Genomic DNA, 19704 nt, shown 5'->3' on the forward strand with positions numbered 1-19704 from the left:
TTTAACTTGGGATTTCTGAGGCTGGTGACTCAGATGAATGTATCCTCAGCAGCAGAGGTGACTCTTGGTCTTCCTTCCCTGGGGCGTCCTCATGTGTGCCAGTTTCCTCGTAGCATTTGATGGTTTTTGCGACTGCACTTGGAGACACATTCAAAGTTTTAGCAATTTTCCAGACTGACTGACCTTCAGCTTTTAAAGTAATAATGCAATTTGGTTCTTGCCATAATATGAATTCTAACAGTTGTCAAATAGGGCTGTCAGCTGTGCAGCAACCTGACTTCTGCACAACACAACTGATGGTCCCAACCCCATTAAGAAGGCAAGAAATTTCACAATTGACCCCTGACAAGGCGCACCTGTCAAGTCAAACCATTTCAGGTGATGACATCATGAAGCTCATTGAGAGAAGGCCAAGGGTTCGCAGCGCTGTCAACAAAGGGTGGCACAAATCTAAAATATAAGACATATGTAGAGTTATTTATGAATTTATTCTTTGCTACATAATTCCATATATCTTGCATGATATATTTGATGTCTCCAGTTTGTATCTACAATATAGAAAGTAGTAAAAATAAAGAAAAAACAATACCTGAGAAAGTGTGTCCAAGCCTTTGACTGGTAGTGCAAATTATCATAAAGATATAAGTAACACTTAATAAATTAAAGATGCACTAATTGATATTTTGATATAATTATCAGTATGTTCGTGTGTCCAGAGTCAACAAATATTCCTTCCATGTTCTGTACGTGCTGAACAGTGTTTAAAGTTTTACTTAACAGAAAGTAATGAATTACATCCTTCCACAAGTCACGAGAATCATTAGTCCTCCTGCAGTATTGGAAGGAACTTAATTAAATGTGCATATAATGAATGATTGCCTAATATGTCTTCACCCAAACTGTAAAGACCACATGTGTGGCCTTTACAGTTTGGGTGAAACTGGTTTGGATCATGAGGCAGATGTACTACTATGTCACTGACATGCTGATTTAAAAGGTTCTGGGTTATGTTACTTATTTGCTTCCTACAGACCACAGGTGGCTTTTCCTCCTTCTTTGGAATGTTTTTCATCATCTTTTATGTTTACTTTGTTACACTTGAGGATTGCGTGTGGCCTGATTAGGGTAGGAATTATCAGTGATTGGGACTGTAACTATATTATACTGTTAATTTTTGAATTATGTGATTTTGTATCTCAGGTCATTTTGCAGGGTGACATAAAAGTAATGTAACGAGTAGTTTAATGAATTAGTGTCTATAGCAGGGCCGGTATCCTGAAACTTTTCCATGTGTCTCTGCTGCAGCACACCTGAATAAAATTAGTAGTATGTGTGGAGGGACAGTAACTGTGTGTGTATATGTAAGTATTTAAACACTGCAGAGAGAACAATTAACAGTAACAGTATTGTAGAAATTCATTTCACCGAAACAATAACGTGGCACACAGTGTGACGTCAAAAAATGTGCACACCTTTGACGCTGCGTTTTCTCCGTTTTTCTCGTCCACACGTGAAATGCAAAAACTGAGTTTTCAAAAATATCCACCCTGGCCGGAGTTTTTAAAAATCTCTAACCTTACTTACACTTTTATTTAAATGTACTTACGTTTTTAAAAAAGTACTTCTAAAACTAGTTTTATTGAACCATATTCATTCATGAGCTGCTGTAACATGAATCAAATGGCTGAATTGCCACCTGCAGTCAAGTTCTATAGAGTCTTGCTAATCACCTACTAATTTTATTCAGGTGTGCTGCAGCAGAGACACATGGAAAAGTTTCAGGATACCGGCCCTGCTATAGACACTAATTCATTAAACTACTCGTTACATTACTTTTATGTCACCCTGCAAAATGACCTGAGATACAAAATCACATAATTCAAAAATTAACAGTATAATATAGTTACAGTCCCAATCACTGATAATTCCTACCCTAATCAGGCCACACGCAATCCTCAAGTGTAACAAAGTAAACATAAAAGATGATGAAAAACATTCCAAAGAAGGAGGAAAAGCAACTCCTGTATCAACAAAATCAGACAGAAATGGAGTCTATAATGCTACATGTGACATGTAGCATTATAGCTACATGACTGCTCATTCCTGCTTTTGTCACCTGTTGAATACAGGCGTCAGCATTCACTCCCTTCAACATCACTCGGCACTTGCCAGACTTTATATATCTACAGATCTATGGCTTTGTGATAAAATGATGTCTTTGCATTTGCTTACAAAAGAGCTAAATTAAGTCACGTGGAAAGGTAGCTATGTTCTAGATGAACTAGCCTTCTTTCTGACAATAGAGGAGTCGCCTCCTGTTGGCCATTAGACAGAGTGCAGGTAAAATACTGCTAAAAACCTCACAGGTGGAGGCAACATTATGTCCATCTTTATATCCAGTCTGTGACTTGGTTTAACTTTCATTAGCTATCAGTCAAAACGTAAAATCATAAACAAAGTCAGGGACAATCATTCATTTGAATACATACATAGTTTATTTAGCTAATGTGATCTGTGGTATCTTTATATTAGTTACAAAAACATAATTTAATTTCTATACCCGTGTGGTTCTGTTCCCCACTCTGACACGACAGTTGCAGAGGTAGTGGAAATAAGTGACGCAATCTGAAAAAGGATCATGTTGTACAGGATAGTTGCCCTGATTGAAAGCGCATATTACATCTGGTACTCGAAGGATGAAAGACACTGAGATTACTGCTGAGACAAACTACAGTATGAAGGTCCAAACACACCACACGCACACAAAAACGTACATGTGTACATACACAGAAATATCTGGATGTGTGACTATGTGTACAAAGCTCCATAAACACAACACATAGTGAGTTCTGTCAGACAAATGACAAAAAATACTTAGACCAGATTCAGTGCGTACACATTCTCACATCATCAGCGTATTTGTTCATATGTGGTTTAAATATGGAGTGAATTTCTTTTTCCTTTCAGCTACACAAGTTGATCGTTTAGAGTAAAAAGGACTGCAGTGATGTGTAAACATACACACAACATAAGCAAGGGGAGAAGTTGCACTATTGTCCATGTTTATATCTGTCAGTTTAAAACAATAAGGCACAGTTAGCTTACATTTCCTCCTCCTCCCAGAAGCAAATGACCTTCTATACAATCAGCAGCAACACATACTCATATCCACATCAACACAAAGCAGTGTGATACACGTGTGGGAAGATTCCACCTGCAAGCTGGAATTTTGTTTGCTTGTGTTTTTTAAAGGTAATTTGAAATGCACAAAAAGACCAATTTAACTGAGAATAAACCTCTAATTCCCCAAATTCTCATATAAAAAGAAAACAATTTTATTGAAATGTAATACACATTATTCAAAGAAAAACAGATCATTATAGTTAACAGTTCACGATTTGTTTTATATTATTTAGCATATGAACGAAAAGCTCCAATCTGCTGTCATTTCAACAAGCTAAGGGTGTTAGCTGCAAAGTGCTGTCCAGCGTCCAACAACGTTAGCATCTGCATATATCTTACAGCGACGCGACACCTCCTCCACACACCAGGATAATAAATTAAGCTGGTTAATAGTTAACTGTGTTTAAAAAAAATAATGCCACAGGGGGAGGAGTCATTATTATTCGCTTAAATATCATCGCTCTGCTAAAACTGGTTTTAAGCAAACTTCAAAATAAATGTCTTCTTTCTAAATATACACACATAAAAAGAAAATAAACACAATCTTTGAGATGCTACACCTTATAATTGATAATAAACGTAATTAAACTAATACACAAAATGCTTGTTTTGGATGTCAATATATATATATATCTATATAAGAACATTCCAAGCATGTTATTTACCTTACCACACATTCAATTTAATGGTATATGATTTTTTTTTTTTTGCATAAATAACATTATCCATACTGCATCATTTTAATTACCGGGAAAATTGGGCATTGAAAAAAAATTTATGCTGAAATTAATTTATATTCCCCTTATTTTCACATGACAGGATTTTGCTTTGCTATTTGTTTATAATTCAACCTATAAATATCAAGAAAATATCGTTTAGAAAAGAAAAATGCTCATGCATTTATCCCATGAAAAATAAATTGTTTTTAATATTATAAATAGGTAAATGTAACAAACAACAACCTGGCTTTCTTGACCTTTCATGTGGCTTGAAACCAGCAGGGGGCAGTGCTATTTGATAGAAGTGATTTTGCAGCATTCATAGTGAACCTCTTTCCACTAATTAAGTGCAGGCTGAATAAAGTAGCATTCACAGACTTTAAATGTAGGAGGGTACAGACATAACAGTATATAAAAAATACTGTGTGATACGGGAATGAAATGCTGATGAACTAAAGTGCATTTCTGGAGACGAGCGGCCATAACAGGAGATTCAGATTAAGTGATTCTTAAAGGAAAATATGTGAGACTAAGTCCAGGACAAAAAAAGAGCTCAAAGAAACTGAACAATCTTACTTGCAAGAAACAAAACAAACAAAGAACACAGCAGTGGTCAATACTCATACCAGCAGCCGATTCAAACCCACCTACAGAGGATATCACAGCACTATTATCACGAGTCTTAGATAAAGACAAGATATGGTTGAACCACTGATACACAGCTTGATATCAGGATTTCAGAGTTCTGAATACACATCCCACCATTTATAAAGGGACCCGTGTGTATGTTCATGATTACTTGCAAATGTGTTTGGCTTTCTTATCTGTGGCAGGATATCATTTGGTCAGTTTTAGCTCCAGGTTTTCAGACAAAAACTGATCAGCAGCACAGCAGGGTGACGTTTACAAAAATACACATGTAATGGATATCATACTGAACAACACTGACATTTATAACAACCAAAACATCTGAGTGAACACGACACACTTGGACACGATTAGCATTTGTTAATTAGTGACGTGTTCCTTCATTTTGTTAACATACTGGCGCGCGGGTTGTTAGTGAATTAGTTTGTTAATGACTACAGCATATAGAATACAATTACTTAAAGCTTTACCACGTAGTATACACACGTTACATTGATTTCTCATGAGTTGGGAAGTTAATCAAACCAAAGAAGTGGACCACGTTTAACACAAAGACAGTCTCCCCTGCACTGATTGCACTAGATTTAAGGCAATGTATCACAGTATGGAGAGGCAATGGTCACTATAAATATGTTTCCCTGTATAGCTGTGTTACAATGTGAGCATATTGCTTATGGGCTTCATATGTAGAAAACCACTCATAATCGATGGTTTTTGGTCATTAATACCTTCTTAAGGCCCACAGAGGAAATTACATTCAACCATAATTAAATTCACTGAATTGCAGCAATTTCATAATGAAGTCTGGGATGAAGTGTGGCCATTTCACTTTTAGTGCGGCACACGGTATATGTGAGTATAAGAATATGGGACCCAAGACATTTAACGTAGCATTTTATGACCCGATCAGAGCTTGGACTTTTTTACTGCATAAAGTTAGAGTTCTCGGATGGACAGCGTAATACACAGGCGCCAGCTGTGAACACATCTGTACCTTATTTATGGAAGTTGGAATTTTAGGGCACCCAGTTGCCATATAAAGCACAGTGCAATTAGGTACAGTCCCATTCTTCACAACTTTGAATTTAAATGTTGATACTTGTAGAATGGGTGTGTTCATTACTATGGCCAAAGGTGATTCCTTCATCTGCCTTTTCTGGTAAGCTATTTGCACTAGCAATTTAGCACCCTCCATTTAGCTTGTCCAATATGGGTGTAGAACCTCAAACAACCCAGATGCTGAAAAAAATGCAATGAAATTGCTTCTTGGCTGAAGCAAGAGGTTGAAATTAGTTCAACTTTAAGAACAGACTGTATATAAAAGATGGATTTAACCACCATGTCATTAAGCATCAGTTAAAGAAGTCCCAATGCGAAGCCTCGAGCATTTTTTCCATCGCTACCTTTGAGTATGAAAGGATTGGTTCCCACAAAAAGGAAGTCCTGCAATGTAACAATGTGTCAATCACAAAGCATGCCCAAAAGGATACCCTTAAGTTTTATATGCGCAATAATTAATGAAAATTTATGTCATGCTGTTTTAAATAAGATCTAGTGATCTGTATTGACCTTCATTAAACTGGACTACTGTTTGCACCCCCCAGTGGCCATTAAAAAAAATGCATATTTAAGGCACTTCCATACTGTCTTTGCGTTTATGACTCAGAAGTTATGTCCATCTTTTATCAGCAGTCTGTGGTCAAGACATCACAAGTAACGGAGACTGGTTTAAGTGACGGAAATGTCTTTGAATGCCAAAAAAACCCTATCTTATTTACCAGTTATGTTGTTAAGGAGGCTTATTTATTTTAAACATGTGGTTGCTGGTGCTGTTGGAATTATGATGCATTCAGGTCAAAAGACGCAGCAGGAAGAATGGAAAGATATTTTCTGTTGGGTCACACAGAAAATCTATTTAAAACAGAGTCAGTACTATTATTATTTTTAATAAACGGCAGCAGATAATTCATCTTTGATGAAGGTTTCAAAATTATCTGCCAATTTTTTTAATTTGTTGCTACAATTGCTCCCACTTGTCCTAGTTTTATAGGACAGAAACAATATTCCCTTGTACTGACTCAAACGGCCACTGTGTCATGTGAGTGTTTCTCCACACGCCGCAGTTTATAGTATTTCCGATACAAGCTCAATGTTGGAAAAAAAAGAAAATACAGTTAGTACTACCACAAACATTCCACAAACAGTTTGACTTTTAGCCTCTTCACATGCAAACAGTATGTTACACTTTACTTTTTGTCAAAGAGATTTTATCCCTCGCAGCCTCGCCTACAACACTGCTGTTGCTTTGGCTTTAGAGAAGTAGAGGACCCCAGATGGAGCCTGGCGGAACACCGGGAGGCACCTCTTAGCTCGGAGCTCAGTCTGATCATAGTGGAGAGTGTGGCAAGATTGCAGCAGAAGTGACAGTGAGGTGTTGGCAGAGTAGTACAATCTAGATGTTTGTTTCCCGCTGCATAGGTTGCTCGTCTCTCTGACTTTCGTCAACCAGTTCTTCAGTGGCCTGGGCTTCACCATCAGCCTCCTTTTGATCCAGAGTTTGGTCCGGATCTTCTGTCTCAGTCCGTTTGTACATCTCTGCACGTCTGCGCTCACGATCTAAGAGTCTGTAGTTAATGAAGTTTCCGATGAAGAGCCAAATACTGGCCAGAATCACAATAGCTCCACAGCAAAAATACATATACTTGTAATTTTTTGTGACATCGACCAGTTTCCCTGCAAGACAACAGAAAATATTAAGATATAAATAATATACATTTTAGAGTATCACATGTAAAACTGAGGTACACTATACAGGAAACATGTTTCAAAGTCAGCGAATGTCACTTATTTTTGAATTGTGGGTTCGGTCAGTGTTTTCCTTAAAGTTGTGTCGCCAAATCATTTATTTTCCATTTCTGGGATTCCACCAATCAGCTGGTTAACTTGTAGAGGGCAAAATACTAAAGTGTTTTTCAGGACTGGTATCATTTTCAACTAGCTGCAGTAGTCCAGGACCTACTGACTGCAAATAGATGCTATTAGGGATGCAACGATACCAATTTTTTCAAACCGATACGATACCGATACTTGGATCTGAGTACTTGCCGATACAGAGTACAAAAACCGATACTTCTACCACACACACACAAATACAATTAATTGGAAGACAGGTTTTATTATATTCCCTGCCGATAAAAAAGAAAATCTTAATAAAAATGACCACAAAAATTTCAAGTGAAAAATAAGCACTTCTGTTAAATTATTGCAGAGTCTCCACATTGTAATTTTACAAAATATCACTGAACTATTGGCACTGTCTGGGCGGTTGGGAATTTCATATCGCAGCTCAAGTATGCTGAGAAGACGATGCAATCCTATGTTTTCCACGACCGGCATTGGCTGGTCATCCAGAGCGATAAAATGAGTCACAGCCTCTGTTATTTTAACTGTCCGTGGATTTTCTCTTGACATTTTGTTTAGCCTAGCTACAGCAGCCTCCAGTTTCTCTTTTTTATCTGGAGTCGCCAGTCTCACTTGCCTAACCCTGTGCCTGTTTAGCGCAGGATGTCCCCCTAGTGGCCAATCTAAAAAACTACAACAGAAATGACAAGCCACCCTCTGATTAATGAAATAAGTTGGTATCGGTTCATGGTATCGGTTAACTTTTACGAGTATGAGTACACACACATTTTACAGTATCGGCCCCGATACCAGTATCGGTATCGGTGCATCCCTAGATGCTATCATTTGTTCTTCATGACAGCATTAAATTGAACAGAAACAGGTAAAGGAATGAAATATGCTCAAAAACAGAAAGACTGTACCTGCTAATGGTGGCCCAATGAGAACTGGGCAGCACTCCACAATGGTAGTCAGTCCCACAGCACTGGAGAACCTCTGAGCTCCAACCAGGTCCATCAAGGTCTCAAACAGCACTGAGCTGACCATTCCAAAGGCAAAGCCGAAGAATATTGCATACACCACCAAACCAGTGTAACTTTCAACCAGTGGACAGAGGATATGGCATACTCCATTGTACAGTACAGCAAAGCTGAAGAAGTACTGGATCTTGGGTCTGACCCAGCGTGAGTTGGCCAGTAGCCCCATGGAAGGCCTGGCACCCATGTCCACAAAAGCCAGGATTGAGAGCAGGAAAGCAGCGGAGTACTCATCTACACCCATGTCCTTTGCATAGGCAGCGAGGAAAACAATAGGTGCGAAGAAGCCTACGAACATGATGACATTGCCCGACAGGTAAATGAGAAAGCCACGATGCTTGAACAGAGATAAGTCCAGATACTTGTTAACTATTTGCAAAAAACTGCGCTTCTCCTTGCTCGTGGTAGCAATGGCGGACAACTCTTCATCCTTCTTGACCTTGCCAGGTGGAGGTCCTAAAGGCCTCATGAGCGAACCTGCCACACAGCAATTCAGCAGCAGGCCACCCAAGATGAGGAAGCTTCCTCTCCAGCCAAACTGATTGTAGAGATACTGGTTGAGAGGAGCCAGGGTGCTGAGGAAGACTGGACTGCCTGCCATTGCCAGCCCATTAGCAATCGGACGCTTCTTAAAGAAGTATTTCCCTATCATAGTCAACGCTGGCTGCAGGTTGAAGGCCAGCCCCAGTCCTATATTGAAAGAAAGGAATTGAACTTGAAACAACTGTGCTTTAACTGCAGTTACAATAATCAATACTACAGAATATTACTTTTGTTTTTTTGTTTACCTAAATAAGAACTAAAATTAAAATAAAGTTCGAAAAAAAGACTTATAAGAATAGCGACAACCATATGGGTGATGCTTTAAGCAAAAAAGGATTTTTGTTGATGTTGCTTTGGTGCTTATAGCTATGCTACAGCAGCAGTTTGGCTTGAATCTATAAAACTAAGGACATTCCTGTCAGCCACAACTATAATTTGTGTTTATTAGGAGGCTTGACATTAGCAGGCTAATGCACGAAATGAAAAAGGTCATCATTATCCCTGCTGTGGAACAGCATTAGCACTGTGCACACTGCCTGCACGGAGCAGACGATCACAGGTACAGGGTGTACATTCTGTTCAAATAGTAGCATGTATACATTGACAGTATTCATACTGTATGATCATTTCTTTTTAACACAATAAAATAAAAATATAAAGATTGCAAAAGTATATTTGTGTTACCGAGGCTTTACAGCTAGCGATAATTAACTTCCTGTAATGCACAGGCTTAATTTGGTTTCTAAATATTTTTGTGCTGTCTGAAAATTTACATTTCACTTAATTTGGAATTATTCTTTTTATAGTGGCTCGGAGAGATGAAATGCACTGCAAATTAAGAGAACACCAGAAAATTGAAAAACGCTGCAATAGCACAACAAGTTGAATAAAACACTATGGATATATTAAAAAAAAAAAACAGAATGGAAATTGAATAAAACATAGTGAAAGTAAAAAAAACAAAAACAAATCACAAAACATAAGGAAAGTGCAGCTGTTTTTTGGTGTTTTTTTGCTGTTTTTAGTATTTCTGTTGTTTTTGTATGCTTTTTTCATGCTTTTGCAACAGTTTTCTATTTGATGGTGTTTTCTTCAGTTGCACTTGGCTTTTATTCATAAAGAGGTAAGAAAAAAAACTTCCTAATGCAATGCATTGCGAGCGAATGATTTAAAAAGCTATTAAATAGTTTAACAGTACAACAGGACACTAAGGCTACGTTCACACTGCAGGTCTTGATGCTCAATTCCGATTTTTTGATCAAATCCGATTTTTTTGTCTGCTTGTTCACACTACAAATAAAATACGACAGCAAACGCGCTCTAGTGTGAACGCTCAAAGCGGCGCAAAAGAAGACGTCACACACAACGCGCTCTGTTTAGACCCAGACCAACAGTATTGTTTGACTGATGGCCCTGAATATAAAGACTTCGGACTTCACGTTTCCCAACTTTTGCTTTAAGTTATTTTGTTATTTACATAATAATGTAAATAACCTAATAATGATCTTTATTGCTGTTTTAGAGGAGCGCTGCTTCAAAGGATAGTTGCAGATTTCTGTCAGAATCTGCAGATTATACAGTACAAATAAAATGTTCACGTTTCTCCAACGTTGTCTTCCCAACAGTTTCACCGGATGGCCAGGAAGCGTTCGCGATGTCTTCTCGGGCGCTGATAATTGGCGTCTGTCTTGTGTAAAAGACGGATTTAATGCGACATGACCATCAAACAGCAGTCGCTTTCTAAAACATCAGATATGTATCTGATTCAGGACCACATACGAAAGTGACCCAGATCGGATTTGAAAATATCGGATTTGTGCCGTTCACACTGTCAGACCATGATCGGATATGGGTCGCATAGGGTCAAAAAAATCGGATTTGATGCGCTTTCGCCTGCAGTGTGAACGTAGCCTAAATGGTTTGTTCCCCACATGTGAATATTGATCATTAGATGGTAGATTCATGACATTTTAATGCTCTGTATTGACACTGTTGTACTGTACTGTAGCTGATTTCTGGAAAACATGAAACAAGTGCCACGTCCAAATATGGAAATGCTTAATCTTACAAAATTTTAAATAAAAGAAAAAGCTCAATGACTTAAATACATACAGCAAACTATTTTCTTTTCTAACCAGATTCCAATGAATAATCAAATTAACCCAAAATGGATTTAAACAGATTTAGATGGACTTACCAGTAACAACTCCCATACAGATGTAAAGCTGCAACACGTTAGTGCAGAAGGAAGCTGAGATCATGCCCAGGGCACAGAGGCAGCCCCCCATCATGACGATGGGCCTGCAGCCATACGTGTTCACCAGTATGCTGCTGATGGGACCTGCAAAATATAGAAGACAGAAAATCAAACCACATGTTTGCATGTTTACAGCTGTCAGGATCACTGAAAGTGAGTGCATAATGACTTAATCTTGTTAGCGCCGAACACCACCCAGAACCCAGCAGCTATTAATAGCAGAAACTAGGTTGTTTCAATTTTTAAACGAGGCACTCCCACCGTCGTGTGTCAAATTAATTTAAGTAAAGTGACAGTGTGATTAAACAGAATAGACTTGCATGCAAAAATTACTTTTTAAATTCCATCTGACAAGTTTTAGTTATGTAAAAAAATGCATTGTGTCGAAATACATTAACTAATGTTTTATTCTCCCGGCTGCACATTTAGACGCTGTGCAAACAAACAGCCTTGAGAAAACATTCAGTTTACTCACTGAATCCAGATTTGTAAGGGATACAAAAGAGTCGCCTACTGCGAGCATGTGAGGTCACTAATTATGCAACTTCAGCATGTAATGACACTAAAAGCTCACAGCCAAAGTCTTAAATTAGGTTAATTAGGTTATAATAAATCCCTAATGTAACCATGTTATCTAAATGACTTATTGAAAAGAAAAAACAGAGGTCTGTGTGAATATCATTAAACAAATATTAATAAGAAAAGACTGATTAGATCTCACAAAGGCACTTCCATAGTTTTACTATGCTATAAACTGTAGGTATGTGTGACCTGTAATAAATCTCTGAATGCACCTTCATTATGAAATCCATGAATCTCAGCACTGAATTTATCAGCCAGGATGCACTTCCAATGTGAAATCCAGCACTGAACAAAACTTTCCGTGGAGCCTGCCTGATTTATTCACACATCGATATTATCAGCTAGTGCTGCTCAATTAATCGAATTTTAATCACGATTACGATCTGGGCTTTCAACGATCATTAAAAATGACTGAGCCGATTATTAGCCCCTCCCTCGTGCTTTACTCTCGCACTGCTCCGTGTGGCAAATCGAGCGCACCTCTCTGCATTTCGAACACGCGTCACAACAATTAAGAGGACCCGAGCTAAGCAGAAGTTATTTGGAGAGGAGAGTGACTGCCGTTGGTTGAAAAGAGGTAAAAAAAAAAAACTTGAGTGGTGTGGAAACATTATGGGTTCGTGGAGTCAGACGTGGATCAAGTAGACACAGTGTGTAAACTTTGCTACAGTGTCGTAGCTGCACCACAGAGCAACACTGCAAAGTTCACTAAACATAGATGTTTACATTTTTCATTTATTTCTTATATTGCAAACATTTGCACTGTTATCAGTATTTGCACACTATTTTATATTATTTTTGACAATCTTTAAAGTCATTATTCAATACATTGTTATTGTTAAATGAATATCGTCAAATAATCGAGATTATCATTTTTGACATAATCGAGCAGCCCTATTATCAGCCAATGTTATAATGGAAGAGAATTGAATAGAATAGCTTTTTTTTTTATTGTTGTACATGTAGAACAAAGATGTGGGCAAAGAAATTTTGACTGGTCGAGACTGGAGAAACACCCTTCAACCATTCAAGCACTGTTTAGATTGCTACAAATGTAACAAGCAGTTGATCCCAGCAGAGTTGGGAAGAGTGTAAACAAGCAAATGCTTAACTACACATAACAAATGTTAGGGAAATCGAACAAGAATCGTTTTTTTCTTTTTATCACCATTATCGTCATTAGTCTTAAAAATTCCATATCAGTCAGGCTTTAATTTTTAAAGCTGTAGTATATTTGGACAATTGTGGTCAACAGGACACCATGTAATCACATTACTGACATATAATGATCTAATAAGACTAGTAGTGTAAATTTGAATCCAATATTAACCCTCAGCCTTGGTTCAGCAACTCATGAAGGAAAATATCTGGCTCACTAGCTGCTAACTGCTATCTCGCCGCTTTGCCAGCTTAATCAGGGTCCTAACTGTTAGTACAAAGTTTTCACTGTTAGCTACTAGTTACCATAATGGAAATAGATGCCTGGTGCTAATGGAAGCGAAACTCATAAGAGACGCGTGAGTTAAACATGAAGCCATAGCTGTGAGTCAGAAAGTAAGACAAGTTGTAAGATGGAAATTGAAGCTATCGCTCTGTTAAGCTAATAGAAACTGTGGAGTTGGGTCAACAACACAAAAAAATCATCAAATTATTCAGGGTTAAAATGAAAATATTTTAAAATATTAGTAAGGATGATAACCACAGGTATTTATTATCTCTGCCAAGGAGGTTATGTTTTTGGTGTGCATGTCACTCTGTCTCTAAACACAATAGCTTGAAAATCTTTGAATGAATTCAGATAAAACTTTGAAGGGGAGTAGAGTGGGGTCACGTTCACAATCCATCCAAATTTGGCTCGCATCCACCAAGGTTTTCAAAATAAACTCAATGATTTATTGGTGGAAAATTTACAAAAAGCCTTGTAACTTATAAACTGTGATTGGTGCAGGTGGTGTGTAATGTCAACATGTAGAAAGTACCGAAATATGATTTAAAATCATATGACATTTGACCTCTGATCTCTAGGTTGATAGATTGATCTGAAGGTCAATATTATTATAATGCTTCACAGAGCGATTATTTGTTTGAATAAAAATTTTTAAAAAAAGAAAAAAAGGTGCCATTATTTGTACTGAGAACATATGGTCATACAGGGAATATATGGGGATTCTATATATCACATTACTTTGGACCTTTCATTTATTCTCACTCTTCTTCAAGGTCAAATAAGGTCAAACGTTTATATCTTTTATCTTAAAAACTATACTTAAAATAAATTCTGCCTTTTTGTTCGTATTAGCAACATATAGGAAATGACACTGTTTATGATTGTTATTTAAGTCAACTCAGTTCAATTTACACAGCGCCAAATCACAACAACAGTCGCTTCAAGGCGCTTTATATTGTAAGGTTGACCCAACAATAATACATACAGAGAAAAACCCAACAATCACATGACCCCCTATGAGCAGCACTTTGGCGACAGTGGGAAGGAAAAACTCCCTTTTAACAGGAAGAAACCTCCAGCAGAACCAGGCTCAGGGAGGGGCGGGGCCATCTGCTGTGATTGGTTGGGGTTAGGTGTTATGTACGTTAAAGTAACAGCTTGTAACCATTTCAATATGTAACAACATTACTAATAATTTAACTAAACAATGAAATGAATGCTACAAATGTTCTACATCCACATAAACAAATAACAATTATATACAAAATGATGTCAAGAATGTTGAAATGGGATTCATATAACAAAAGCCTGCATCTTGCACTTGCTTTAAGTGCACTTCAAAGCTATCGGAGTGCTTCTTGCTGTCATTAAAATCTAGTTCTTCCTGCATTAAAAAAAAAAAAAACCGCAGAGAAAGTCCATTTTCAATTTTAATAACAGTGATGGGAAAATCTCCTCTAACTTAATGACTTACTGTTTGTTATTCTCCGTTGGGCCTGGAATGAATTTTCATTCACATTTTTCTGCTTTGCTGCTCGTTTCACTGATTTTAGCTAAAAATGGTTGACTCAACAACTTCGAATATATTGCTGCTGTGGCACTTTATGTTCTATTGTTTACATTTTGTTCCACTTGAGATGTGTGAGAACATTTGATTGCTTTCTCTGTACAAAGCACCCTGCTTATAATGAGGCAGCAATAAGAATTGTTTGAGAAATCTAAGCATCTTTTAACTCACCCCGTCTCCGAACCTTTTTGCTGAATTTTAAGTGCAGGAGGTGTAAATCGAACAGAAAGAGAAAAGTAATGAAAGATGTTTTTTCTTCTTCTTCTTTTTTTTGAATAATGCTCTCATTACCAGGCAGAAGATGTATCATATTTCTGCCTGGCCCAGTGCAATTTAAAAAGCCACACTGGGCGAGGAGTCATCTCACTTAATTTGCTCTGCATGAATCTTTTTTCGACCTTGAGGAAAGTTCCCCTCATTTGCATCCGCAGCAGTGATCGGTATTCTCGGGGGCTTGGCGGGACCCGAATCGGCCAAGATGAGGAAGCCCCTGAGCCTGCACATTACCTCTCTTGCAAAAGGGCTTATCATCTCCTGGCCAGACACAGCGTGGACTTCATTACACAGTGGACAAAGACCCAAACTAAATATAAGCACCTAGATCCCAAAAGGGAATGACACATATAGAAGACGCGTCTAACAGGTTTTTTTTTTTCCACGAGACTTTAATGTGAGCTGCAAGCGAAGAGGCTGGTTCAGCTCACGATAGATGCCGGCTATCCATCACACTTCAAACAGGATAAAGAGTTGACAGAAATGGAGGCAAACAACTTTTAAAAGCTGTTCTGCTGTTAAGAAGACACAGACACGGTTTTTTGAAGTGACTCACCGCCGACCCATTACACGGATGTTTTAAGGGAAATAACGGAGAGCGAACCAGCCCGAAACCCAGTTTATTTATGTGATAAAAGTTTATCCAAATTTTCGGGCTCACAAGAGGCTTTGATGTAAAGTTTACACTTGTAGAGCAGTAAGCAGCAACATCCTGGATGACACGAACACGGTGGCTTTAAGCCGGGGAAAAAAATAAATGCAGATTTTTAAAGGTGCTTGAAATTCACCGGCATGATCAGTCAGGGCGGGTAAAGTTTTCACCACAGAGGTGCTTCTGGATAAGTTACATAAGTTCTTATTTTTAAAGAGACGACAACACTTACATGTTTCCTCACAATATCCACGTTTCTAATGATAATTCGTGCACGTCACTGGCAACAGTTCTCTTTTCAGCTACTGTGCAGTGTGGTAAAAAGGACTGCTCAATCACTTTGACATGCAGCAAATACAGCAACCTTAAGGTGTTAACCCTTTAAGACCTACCATAGAACCAAGTCCGCCAGAGCTTATATTATATTTTTACATGCTGTGGAGCCATTTTTGGGAGCATTTCAAGTTGCTATACATCAATACAACCATTACAGTCCAGATTTTAATAATATGTCTGCATTAAGTGCATAGTAATTATATAAATTGCAAAAAAGTGCAATAAACTACAAAAAAATTGAAAATCGTTTTTGTTTTTTAACATATATTTCTAGTTAGAGAAATTTAAGAGGCTTATCCCTCAAAACTGTTAATACAAAAAAGTTGCACAAAATAGTTTCCCACCACAGGAAATTTATTTTGAGTGTCTTCATAGTTTTATTTTTGAAATACACCAATTTTTATATACTGCAGGAAAAACGAAAATAAATATTATGATGCAAATTTGCAAAAAAGCAGCATATGCATCAAAATAAACTATTTCCAGCAGTGCAATATGAGTCCTAAGCATCCCAGAAATGACACAGAAAGTCATAAAGTCAAAGATAACTTTTAAAAACACCAGTATAGGCTCATGAGGCCCTGATGGTAAAAAAAAACTACATTTCCGTGAAAATGACGTCACTTCCGGTTTCGGGCAGGTAATGGCAGACATGCGATTGTTCGCGCTGACGTCTATTCCAACGTAGGAAGTGTTACAAACAGCTGATCGGATCGGCAAAGCGTGTTTCTGGAATATTATGTTTTTGTTGCTGCAAGCGCTTTTTATGCAGTTTTTGCAAAGCCATATGTGGAGGGAAACCGTGACCGAGGACAAGCTGATGGCATAAGATGTAAGTACAACTTCTCCGGTTTCATGTGCAAAAAAAATGATTGCGCTAGCTCACGTGGTTGCAGATCTACCAGGATTTAAAAATAATTACGCAAAACAGAGCGTGCCTGTTCCTACCGGCTTTAAAGGGTTAATGAGGTGGAAATGGCATCTCAAGTTCAAGAAACAAGGTTCCCATTGAGAAATAAGAGTAAATGAATGTATAAAAGTATATTTACTCATCATCATAACCAATATGATTGTTAATATTTTCTAAAATGACCAGGTAAAACATTAAAAACAAAATATTTGGCTTTTTTCCTTATGAGAAACCAGCCTTTGTATCCTGTCTTTAAGACTAACAGCGAGTGTGATACAGTGTGCAGCGTTTCCACAGCCAAGGTCAGCGCTCTCGCTCTCTCACTGTGGATTAGCGACACTAATCCAACATAAACACACAGCATGCAGATTAAACACATCATCACAGTGCGACACTCGCTGTGCTGAGTGGATCATTGGCGGTTGCTTCACTGCTGCCTGATGTAATACGAGGCAGGATTGCACTCTAGGGCTGAAGTATGCCAAAGGCCGTCACAAAAGATTTCCCGTGTTGGGTTTACAGCTTTTAACCACACCTTCTTCTCTTGCAGAGAAACAAAAGAATAGCATCGATAGTTCTTCTGTTCTGGAAAACATGTTGTCAGCCAGGTGATATGCACATCAAGGCAAATGACTATGCAAATTCTAGCAGCAATAACTGTAGAGCTTCTGTAGAGGAAGCTCTGTCATGCCAAAACTGAAATGTAGCTACACAGTTGTACTGCTACTCAAAACGTGTGGTTCCATAACTGAATGCTCAGGGTTATAGACCTGCAGCGATAGCTTATTATTTATTATTCTGGTTATTGTTTTTGATTTTTCCTTTAAAATAACAACAAAAGATAGATCAATACAAATATCAAAAAGTAGCCAAAGTGGCGATATGAAACTGAAACTGTGAAACTGAACTATAAGCCTAATGCTAACCTCCTCTGACAGAAGGATAGCTTAGCATGCTAAGGTTGAAATGATGTGGATGATAAACTGGGTGTCATCGGGACGCTACAACATAGAGCAAACACCATCCCCACAGACACAGCGGCCAGGGAAGCAGAAGAACATCACATCAAGAAGGCCCTGAGTAAATGTGGTTATCTCAGCTGGGCATTTGTCAAAGCTGGGAAGGCACCTAAAGAAAGCTCCAGCTGATCCAGGGAAGAAGAAAGATAATTCCTGCCTAAGTGAAAACCTGTACTGATCCCTTATGTGGCACAAACAGAGTAATGTAGTGTACAGTGTTAAGTGCCAGCAGGACTTACACATCGAGGAAACCAAACAAGCAGATGGCACAACACAGAAGAGCTAAGGATTAAACAGTCTATTTACACCTACAGGCCAGTGGACACATCCTGGACAGGGAGGAACGCTGGTCTGAGGGCAGAGTCAAGGAGGCCATTTACGTTTAAAGGGAAAGACCATCTCTGAATCGAGGAGGGGGCCTAAGGGTCCATCTGTCACCATCCTATATCTCTGTGATTGCAGCCATTCCCCAACTCTCTGTGAATGTAATAATAGGGCTGCCACGATTAGTCGACTATCAAAATCGTCGACGACTGATTTAATAGTCGACGCGTCGTTTGAAGCTTTGTAAGATCACAAAAGACGCAGGAATAAGTAGTAGGATTTAAGAGTGTAATAACGGACTGAAACAGAAGATGGCAGCACTGCATGTACAAGGATGCCAGCTGCCGTTAAACTCCGAAGAAGAAGAAGAAGCTGTGTCCCAGAATTCATAGCCAGCCCAGCTCAGTTTCCAACAATGGCGGCAGCTAGTAAGTTTTAATATTACTCTTATTATTCTTTCTGGGTCACAAAATAAACGTTTAACATATTTTCAGGCGAGAATGTAGCTGTGTAAACCTCAAATATCTGCTCAGTTTATCAAGACACCACATATTTTCAAAAGCGCTCTGACGTTTTCGGAGACGTCTGTTAGCCACTAGCTCGATAGCTAGCCGGGGGCTAGGCTCACTAGAGACCGTGAGAGCACCAGACTCCAGGCTAATGTTTTCAAACCCACCGCCGTCTTTCGCTACTCAGGTTAAACTTATATAAGTTACTTAGATAACTTAAAAATTTTATTGTTTGGCTTTTTTTTAGTATTTTATTTGTTCCTGAGTAAATCGGTTTGTCTGAGATTAAAGTTATAGTTTTTACACAGCAGAATAAATGTCAAGCAGACAGCTGATTATCAGAAGTGTGAGATGCTCGAGAATATACTCCGGTGTCCTGTTCTATTTTAGATAGCAAGGAGTTTATTGAACTTCACCGAAACAATCTGCAAATTTCATTAAAATTTAATAAACTATCAACTTGTCTTTATTTTTAAAGCTGTAAGCTGATGATAGTTATATAAGAGCAGATGCATGCTGATGCAATAAGCTGTACATTTTACGTCCAATGGATGCATCTGATTAGTCGACTAATTGCAAAAATAATCGGTGACTAGTCGACTATCAAAATAATCGTTAGTGTTTGTTTCTATGTATCATTCAACAGCATTCATCGGTTAGTATCTTGCCCTTGACTGGAGGAGCCAGGGATCAAACCAGCAACCTTCCACACACATCTCATGTCGTGTGGGACTTTACAAATGTGACCTAACTGGCTTATAAAATATAATCCAATGAGCCAAAACCATCATTTTCAG

The 19704-nt window shown here is 38.2% G+C and overlaps 1 protein-coding gene across 2 annotated transcripts in view; it reads right to left on the reverse strand.

The window, feature by feature from the left end:
* Positions 1–2472: 2472 nt before the first annotated feature.
* The window catches only part of LOC102777587 (monocarboxylate transporter 2), a 30109-nt gene continuing 12877 nt past the window's right edge, over positions 2473–19704 (reverse strand). For both annotated transcript variants that reach the window (XM_006799692.3, XM_006799693.2), the window contains exons 3-5: positions 11229–11372; positions 8375–9178; positions 2473–7283 (exon numbers count right to left, since the gene is read on the reverse strand). In XM_006799692.3, coding sequence (XP_006799755.1) covers positions 7003–7283; positions 8375–9178; positions 11229–11372 — 1229 coding nt within the window. In that variant the 3' untranslated portion in view covers positions 2473–7002. The remainder of the gene's footprint in view (positions 7284–8374; positions 9179–11228; positions 11373–19704) is intronic.

The sequence above is a fragment of the Neolamprologus brichardi genome, chromosome 17 (genome assembly GCF_056152115.1).
Source record: "Neolamprologus brichardi isolate AB-2024 chromosome 17, ASM5615211v1, whole genome shotgun sequence".
Classification (NCBI taxonomy): Eukaryota; Metazoa; Chordata; class Actinopteri; order Cichliformes; family Cichlidae; genus Neolamprologus; species Neolamprologus brichardi.